Source organism: Neofelis nebulosa, chromosome 7, assembly GCF_028018385.1.
Source record: "Neofelis nebulosa isolate mNeoNeb1 chromosome 7, mNeoNeb1.pri, whole genome shotgun sequence".
NCBI classification, from domain to species: Eukaryota; Metazoa; Chordata; class Mammalia; order Carnivora; family Felidae; genus Neofelis; species Neofelis nebulosa.
Window position 1 is genome coordinate 43,364,493 of NC_080788.1, and position 9,119 is coordinate 43,373,611.

The window sequence follows — 9,119 nt, forward strand, 5'->3', positions numbered from 1 at the left end:
GAGAGAGAAAGAACAGGCACGGGAGGGGCAGAGAGAGAGGGAGACACAGAATCCAAAGCAGACTCCAGGCTCTGAGCTGTCAGCACAGAGCCCGACGTGGGACTCAAACCCATGAACCATGAGATCGTGGCCTGAGCCGAAGTCGAACGCTCAACCAACTGAGCCACTCAGGCGCCCCATCCCACTCTTGATTTTTACACAGGTCATGATCTCATGGTTCATAAGTTCGAGCCCCGTGTGGGGATCTGCAATGACATTGCATAACCTGCTTGGGATTCTCTCTTTCTCTCTGCCCCTCCCCAACTAGTGTTCATGATCTCTCTCCCTCCCTCTCTCTCTCTCTGTCAAAATAAATGAACTTAAAAAACGGGGGGGGGGCACCTGGGTGGCTCAGTCAGTTAAGCGTCCAACTTCAGCTCGGGTCACGATCTCGCAGTTCATAAGTTTGAGCCCCACGTGGGGCTCTGTGCTGACAGCTGGGGGCCTAGAGCCTGCTTCAGATTCTGCGTCTCCCTCTCTCCCTGCCCCTTGCCTGCTCACACTCTCTCTCTCTCTCTCAAAAATAAACATTAAAAACAAAAACAAAACAAAAAGGGAAAATATTAATTACTAACAAAAGGAAACATTCACTCGTCTTATCTCTAAGGATTTGGAAATAATGGTACTTATTATTGAAAAGCAAGGATAATGGAAAATACTTAATAGTAGACTGACTTGCTTTAAGAATTAACATTCTGCATGTAAAGTGCAATGCAATCCACACATGCACACAATGCCTGACACACAACAGACTTGGTGAATTATAATGAACTGAGCGAATGGAGATGAAGAAAGGAAAGAGAGAAGGAAGGAAGAAATTAGCCAAGAGCTGGGCCTTAGGAAACAAGGTACGATTCATCGTTTCAATGACCCTAGGCAAGTATCTTAACCTGAGCCTCAGTTTCTCATCTGGTAAACAGAAGCAATGTCCACCTCACTGGTTTGTTGTGAGAAACCGAATAATGCAGGTAGAGAGAGATGTGGTTAAAAGCACCTGACAGTCATAAGACCTGGATTGTAGATCAGGTTCAATTCCACACAATATAATTCACTCAAATATTTACTGAGCACTTATTATTTGCCTGGCATTGTATTCCAGGTGCTGGAATTGGATAAAAATTAATAAGACAGCTAGGTTTGTCCCTTGTATAGGGCAACTGGGATGGAAGCAGACCCAGATTCTGAATCAGAGCACTTTTATTTTACCTACATTCAAAAGAGGTCCCCCCAAAGTCCCTGAGTCATGCCAGTCTTTGCCCTCAAGAAACTCATAGTCTCTTAAGGGACACAAACCTGTAAACCAAAAATTCCATAGCAGCATGCTAAACACAGCAATGGTGGTATATAAAATATGTACGGAGGGAATAAGGAAGGGCTGAGGAACTGTAGAGGGGGAGTCCGGTAAAGGGTCCTGAAGCGGATGCTGTCTCACTGAATTATGGAAAACAAACAGGAGTTCCTACAGAGAGAAAAAGAAAGGACATTTTAGATAACAGGAAGCATTACATGCAAAGCCAAATAAATAGGAAGTTGCTAGTTCCAGGTTCTGCCATTAACTGACTTTATTTACCTTTATGGAATTTCCCCAAGTCCCTCCAGCTTCCAGTTTTCTCATATTAGAAAATGAAGTTTGGGGGGGGGGGAAGAGGCAACATATATTTTCTGTAAGGGGCTTTCTAACCGGTACCTCCCCACTGAAGCAGAGAGAAAAGGGTAGCGTTGGAAACATCACGTGCTATTTTTAGGGTATGAGCTAGAGGCCCCATCTTTTGTGACAAAAGATGATCGTCTGCAGTCGTCCAGAAAGTTTTGCGTAATTCACCCACTTCACCAGTATTTATGGCATTGACTGAGCCAGGCTGTATGCTAGTACGGAGGCCACCATCCAGCAGAGGGAGACGTGTAAAAAGTACACGAATACCATGGAAACCATATTGGTCGGCTCATGGCGGGTGCGTGGAAGCAGTAAAATAGAAGAACCTAGGGCATGTCCCTGTGCAGGGTGACAGGATTTAGCTCCTACCAAAAAGGAACTTCCTGCTTCCTCATCCTGTTTCACCTTCTCCAACAGGCCGCTAGCATTTTCCACCACCACCAATTCTCCCTGGGCAGGGCGACCAGGCGTCCTCTCTTCACCTGCAACCTTTTCCAGGCCTGTGTAAGGGGCTCCAGGCACGCAGAGTGGATGCAGGTCCCAAGACTGACCGGAGGGTCACACCCAAGCACCCACTGCAGGGGCCCCAGCGGCGGCGGGCAGGGGTGACTTGGAAGGCGGGCTGTCCCCTGGCTCCAGGGGTTGGGCTCTAGGCCGGCTGGGCGGGACTCAGGCTGCCAGTATAAGACAGGAGCGCCACTGTCCTGGCCAGAGTGCTGAAGCTGGCGCCCCAGCCAGGACCGCGAGGCAGCCGGCCCTGAACTTGCAACTCTCAACCCACAGTGACTGAAGAAGAAGGAAAGGTCTGATTTCGATTACTTCGTTTATTTAGTACCAATGAATGGAAGGCGGGCAGGTTTGTGGGTGGAGAGCTCGGCTTGGATTGGCCAGGGGCCAATCGCAGGCCCGCTGGTACCCCTCGCGGGGCCCCCGTAGCGGTCTACACTCAGCAGCTTCTCTCTCGCGCAGGAGGGCCTCCTGCCACCACTCTCAGCCTCAGCCTCGGAGGATGCGGCTCCTCGGGAGACTCCGCGCCTCCACTCCGGAGCCCGCTTTCTCCAACGTGCTCACTCCGGACCGCATCCCCAAGTTCTGCATCCCGCCGCGGCTGCCCGCGTCCTATGCGCCCGAGTCTCCGCCTCCGGTCGCCGCTCTGCCCCGGCGCTGCGCAGCCGAGCCGGACCTGTGGCCCAGAGGAGCCGACGACAGCGCGGGGCACACGGACTGGGACCCGCGCTCGCAGGCAGCCCTATCGCTGCCGCACCTGCCCCGCGCGCTCACCGCCTACGGCTTCTGCGCGCTGCTCGAGAGCCCGCACACCCGCCGCAAGGAGTCGCTCTTCCTCGGGGGCCCTGCAGCCGCCCGGCTCGTGCCCCAGGACTCGGCTCCTGCCTCCGCCCCCGCGCTCCCCGCGCTCCCCGCGGGCCCGCGCACCACCCCGGACGCGCCCGCCCCGCCGGCCCGCGCCCGCCGCCTCCTGCGCGCCCCCGAACGGCTGCTGAGCCGCGCGCTGCGGGCCCGGACGAGCCGAGGCCTGGTCCGCGCCCCCTCCGTGTCCAGCGGGGACGGCGACGAGGACGAGGAGCGCGGCGCCGTCTCGGGCCCCCCTTCCCAGGCCCCCTCCGCGTCCCCGCCGCCGCCGCCCTGCCCCGGCCCGCGTCCCGAGCGCCTGGAGGCCGAGGGCACCGTGGCCCTGGGCCGCGCCGGGGGCGCCCTGCGCCTGGCCGCCGAGTACAGTCGGGCCAGCGGGCGGCTCCGCGTCCGGCTGCTGGGCACCGAGGGCCTGGCCGCGGGAGCCGCCGAGCTCCCCGCCGTCGGCTGCCGCGTCAGCTTCGTCCTGCGGCCTCCGGGCCCGCCGCGCTCGCAGCGCAGCGCCGTGGTCCGGCGGAGCCGCAAGGCCGCCTTCCACCAGGACTTGTGCTTGGACGGGCTCTCGGAGGAGCAGGTGCGCCGCCTGGCCGTGCGCGTCAAGGCCGAGCAGCGGGGTCGCGGCCTGGAGCGGGGCCGCCCGCTGGGCCAGGGCGAGCTGCTGCTGGGCTCCCTGCTGCTGCCCTGAGGGCGCCCGGGGCTCAGACCGCCACCTCGGGGCGCCCTCGGACCGCTGGCAACTCGGACACCGAAAGCCGCTTCGGACAAAATAAACGTTATTTATTCATTTTTCAATTTATGTTCTTGCTTTATTGACATTTTAGTTCCTAGGTATCTGTTTTTGTCACTGTTTATTGGTAGTGAAGGAAAAATTAAGGATGCTTTTCTCTATTCATAGCTTACCGTCCTTTTTTCCTAGACCATTTTTGCATTCAAAGGCAAAAAGGTGAGCTTGTGGCTGGAAGGGAGAAAAAGGAACTATACCCAATCTGCCTTGATTATCCTCCTTGTTTTTTATGTCAATACTAAGGGTCTCTTACTGCTTTTTCAGTTATTCCTTCAGAATCATGCCCAGTGCTAAGGTTCACATAGAGTTTGACATATTTGATGTGGCATAGGTTCTATTCGTGCACACACACATCAGAGTCAGACATTCTGTAGTAAGGATATCTTGGTGGGTAAAGAATTTCTTTCTTATTAGGAAAACAGGTTTCTTTTGAAAGTGAAGTCTTTAAAAAAAATGCTAAGGAAACGAAAAGCAAAGGAAGTGAAGGTCTTTCAAAGGAAGGTATTCCTGGCATCTCCCTCTTCCTTCTCCAGTAGGAGCCCTGGGAAATCTTGCCGGTTCGGAAAAATCTTTTCTGCCTCTGTAAACGTATTGATATATGTGTGGTATTGTTTCCACCTAGCTCTGCATGTAAGTGATAGTAATTAATGCATCTACAATAGGATTTCCTAGATGAATTGGAACAAACTGTCAACTTTTTGAACACTGGATTTTAAGAGGTTTTTAAATTTCTTTTCTTTTTTTTTTTTTCAACAAATAGACCTGAGTCCACTGGAAACTGATTTCTATCAGGAGGATTTGCCCTTGACTATAGGCATCTATGGTGTGATAGAAAGCACAATGAGGGGATGGGGGTGGGGGATACAGATTCCAGTCTTTTTTCTGCCACTAGCCTGAACTAGGGCAGATCAGTTCATGTTCCTGGACCTCATTTCCTACATCAGTGAAATGGGGATACTAACACCTGCTTGACAGGGTTTTGTAAAAATATGCTTTAATATCGAAATAATCCTTAAATACACGTGAAATGTGGCAGCATACCTAAAAAGGCTGGAACTGTATGGTGAACAGGTGCCCAATAACATTCCAGGAAATGGACTCTTTCACTTCTGCTTTCTTTCCAATTGTTCCTTCCCGGTCGTGGAGTGGAGCCTAGCAGAATGGCTGGCTGGCTGCCTGAGACTGAGGATTTAGGGGAGCCAGGAGTGGGAATATACAACCCTTCAGGATTCCTCTGGTAATAAGCAATAGTTTGGACTCATTCTGCATCAAAAAACCCTTCAGCACTGTTATTGCAATGAGGTTCTGGGTACAAATCATAATATACATAAAATCCTGGATTTTATATTATTTTATTTTTACTTTTTTTTTTCTATTTCAGAGAAAGAGCACAAGTAGGGGAGAGGGGCAGAGGGAGAGAATGATTGAGAGAGAGACAGAGACAGAGAGAGAGAGAGAGACAGAGAGACAGAGAGAGAGAGGGTCTTAAGTAGGCTCCACGGTCAGTGGGGATGCCTATACGGGGCTCCATCCCTTGACCCTGGGACAATGGCCTGAGCCAAAATCAAGAGTGGGACACAACCTACTGAGCCACCCATGTGCCCTCCAAATCCTGGATTTTGAACATAATTTCAAAGTGGACAGATTAGCCCTTCGAAATCATCTGATCAAATAACTTCTGAAATTGAGAAAATACCACAAAGTCGACTTGCCTGAAGTCAAATAGCTCGTGACTGGCTCAGCTCAGATGAGAACCAAGGTGTCCTGACTTCTCCAGAGGATGGTGTACCCTTTGCCCTCTCATTCAGCAATGATAAGTTGAGCCCTTTCTCTGTGACAGACACAATACTAAGCCCAGGGGGTGCAGCTATGAAGAAGGCAGAGAAGATTCCTGTTCTCCCAGGACTCACAGTTTTAGTGGGGGTAGCCAACAATAGCCAAGTTTGGTCATTACAGATTGTGGTGACCATCATGAAGACAGTAAACTAGGGGAGGGTGAGAGAGAAGTGTCAGATGGGATGCTTTCAGAGATAGAGTAGTCAGGAAAGTTCTCCCGAAGATTCGAGGAAGGAATCCTACACAAGAGAAACCTAATCTATACGAATAACCACTTCATGTGTCCAGAGGACCCCTTAATACATCCAAGCCAGAATTCTTGATTTTCTTCTCCCAAATCTCCTCCTCCCCTCGTCTTCCTTATTTCAATAAATGGTACCACTATTACTTCTTTTATGCAAGCTGAGAACCTAGAATCATCCTTAACTTCTCTCTCACACATTCCATTTTTCTTGATGTAAATATCTCCTCCTTTGAGTATCCTTCGCTGGCCATCCTCAAAAAACATCACTGTTGCAATTACTGCTTTATTATTCTTCATAGCACCTATCACTACCTGACATTCTATTATGCCCTTATTTTGTTGTTGTTTGTTTACTTTTCCTCCACCAGAAAGTATGATTTTATTTAAAAAATGTGTTTATTCATTGCTTTATTCATATAAAAAATGTGTTTATTCATTGCTTTATTTCCGGCGCATGCAGCAGAGTCCGGCATATGGTGGACTCTCAATAAATATTGATTGAGTAAATATAGAAAGAGGTGGAATAGAGAAATTCAGTACAGGAGGAGCATCAGTATAGGAGAGAGAGAAGCAGCAGCCAATGAGATAGGGGAAGACCAGAGAAGTGTGGAGTCATGGAAGCCAAGAAAGCATTCCAAGAAGGAGGAGATGTTCACCCCACTGAAAACCTGTAAGGAAATCCTGTAAGAACTTACATTTTCCTGTAAGAAAAATGAGAACTGAGAAATGCCCATGGCATTGGCGAGATGAAGGTCAGTAGTGAACTTGACAAGAGCAGTTCTATGACAGTAGTCATAACAGGAGCTAGACTACAATGTGCATCCCGCTTGCCTTCCCCACTCCCAGAAGCTGCCACAAGGTCACAGCCCTGAGAGAGTGACATGGTGCTGAGACCACCTGGACCATGCATGTGACTGAGCCGCATTAAGGCCTCTGTAGAAACCTTAAGATTTGGGGGTGGGGTGGAGATCTTGTCGTGTGGCACCCAAGGTAAACCTCAGATGTAAGGATGTGAGTTCTTTGCTTATTACACTTGTTGCCTGTCCACTCCCCTTCCCACCAAAAAACAACAAACAAACAAACAAAACAGGAGCTGGACTAGAATGGGTTAAAATGTGAATGGAAGGTGAGAAAGTACACACAGAAAGTTTTAGAAAAGGGGGAAGAGAGAAAAGGGCTAGAACTGGAAGAGAATACAGAGTTGAAGATCTATTTTGTTTTCATATGAAAGAATCCAACACACGTTTGGGATATCCAAAATAGAGAGAGAGAGATGTTGATAGTGATGAGAAAGAAAATCAAGAAGAACTTTAGGAACAGAGTCTTCAGAAAAGCGAGAGGGGACCCAGGACATATGTGGGTAGAAGCAGTGATCGAGAACTCACATTCCTGATCCATATCTTGTCCCATATCTCTATTCTGCCATCCACAGCATCATTCCATCCTGAGGCAGGTCACACTTGTAGTCTCAGGATGTTGGCCAGGAACAGCAGGGACTACCCCACGATTTCTCAGTAGAGTCCAGACTGGAGAAAAGGCATTGTTTCTACAGGTACTCCCGTAGGACTGAGGAAGAACTGGGGCCAGAAGGCCCCAGAAAACTTGTCTCTATATTTGATTGGCCCCAACTGGGTTGCAATTCCAATTTTGAACCACTCCCTGCAAGGGGGAGACTGGATAGACTTAGGGAAATAGGGCTTCTCTCTGTAGCTGAGTGTGAGGTCAGCGTCTGCTGAGGCGGGTGCTTCTTCCTGTTAGGAAGTAAGAAAGGGGAAATGGGTGCGGTGGGAGAAAAGAGCAGAACGTCTGAGGCCAGAAAGAACTAGCTTCAAATCTAGGCTCTGCTACTGGGTAATTGTGTGATGTTGGGGCAAATGCTTAACATCTTTATGTCTCAGTTTTGTCCTTTTGAAACTATTGGGTGTGAAGATGGCAAGGGTTAAATGAGATAATTGCATTTAGTTATAGCAAGGTTCATATTAACAGGGATAAGCACCATTTTGTTTTTTTAATGTTTTTTAATGTTTGTTTATTTTTGAGAGAGCGATAGATAGAGCCGGGAGGGGGAGGGGCAGATAGAGGGAGACACAGAATCTGAAGCAGGCTCCAGGCTCTGAGCTGTCAGCACAGAGACGGATGTGGGGCTCGAACTCACAAACCTGACCTGAGCTGAAGTAGGACGCTCAGTCGACAGAGCCACCCAGGTACCCTGCACTCTTTTGTTTTTAAATACAATTTGAACATCCCTTCTTCTGTTCATTGTAAATGAGTATAATTTTGCTGAATGGGCTGGTGCACATCTGTGTTTCCAGTCTTAAGTCCGTACAAAGGGCAGTCTATTGGGAACATACCTGGGTGACTGCACTAAATGACATAAACACAAAGAATTACACATTTCCATTCCACTGGTTGTATATTTCAGACTCCATCTGCCATGTTCCAGAGAAAAGAACAACAGCTCAGCTGATGTGTGCTAAAATCTCACCATTACTATGAGGAGTTTTTCATCCTTTTTGAATAGCAAGGCCTTGATCAGATACTCTTAGATGACCAGACACTTGTATTTATCCTAAAGGGGAGAATCTGCATTTTATTTTATTTGGCAAAAAAGAATAGGATTTATTTTCCAGGTTGGTAACGGCTCCTGATTTAAAAAAGAACCGATGTCTCCTGACTCTGTCACCATGAGATGGTGCCTCGTTTGTCTAAACTGTCCACGCAGCCCTGCGAATCTTCATCTCTTTCTCCTCCTGGTCACGTAGACCAGAGCCACCATATCTCCCTCCTTTTACTCAATCTGCTCTATACTGCTCTCTTCACTACTATCATTTTTTCTTAATTTTTAAATAATGTGGGGGATACAGAACAGTCGCGAAAGCAGTACAAAGAATTCCCATATTTCAACCAGATTCTCTAAATATTTGTTTATTTCATTACTATCCTATTATCTATCTATCTGTCATCTCTTTTTCCTGAAATATTTGGGAATAAGTTGCAGACATGTGCTCTTTTATTCCTGAATATTTGTGTACCTCCTAAAAATAAAGTTATTCTCTTCCACAGTTCCCTTACAAAAATCAAGGAGTTGATATTGATTCAATGCTCTCAGGTCAGCTGCAGAACCTATTCAGGTTTTTCTAATTGGCCGATAATATTTGGGGAAAATCCTGGATCACAATTTGCATTCAATC

At 48.4% G+C, this 9,119-nt stretch overlaps 1 protein-coding gene across 1 annotated transcript; it reads left to right on the plus strand.

Moving 5' to 3' along the window:
• Positions 1 to 19: 19 nt before the first annotated feature.
• C2CD4B (C2 calcium dependent domain containing 4B) lies at positions 20 to 6,071 on the plus strand. The gene is made up of 2 exons (XM_058737528.1): positions 20 to 2,496; positions 2,663 to 6,071. Exon 2 carries the CDS (start codon positions 2,703 to 2,705, stop codon positions 3,747 to 3,749), a length of 1,047 nt encoding a protein of 348 aa, XP_058593511.1. The 5' UTR covers positions 20 to 2,496; positions 2,663 to 2,702; the 3' UTR covers positions 3,750 to 6,071.
• Positions 6,072 to 9,119: the final 3,048 nt, after the last annotated feature.

What these genes read in the sequence shown, in the direction of transcription:
- C2CD4B (XM_058737528.1), top strand. Translation starts at nt 2,703, where the DNA reads ATGCGGCTCCTCGGGAGACTCCGCGCCTCCACTCCGGAGCCCGCTTTC.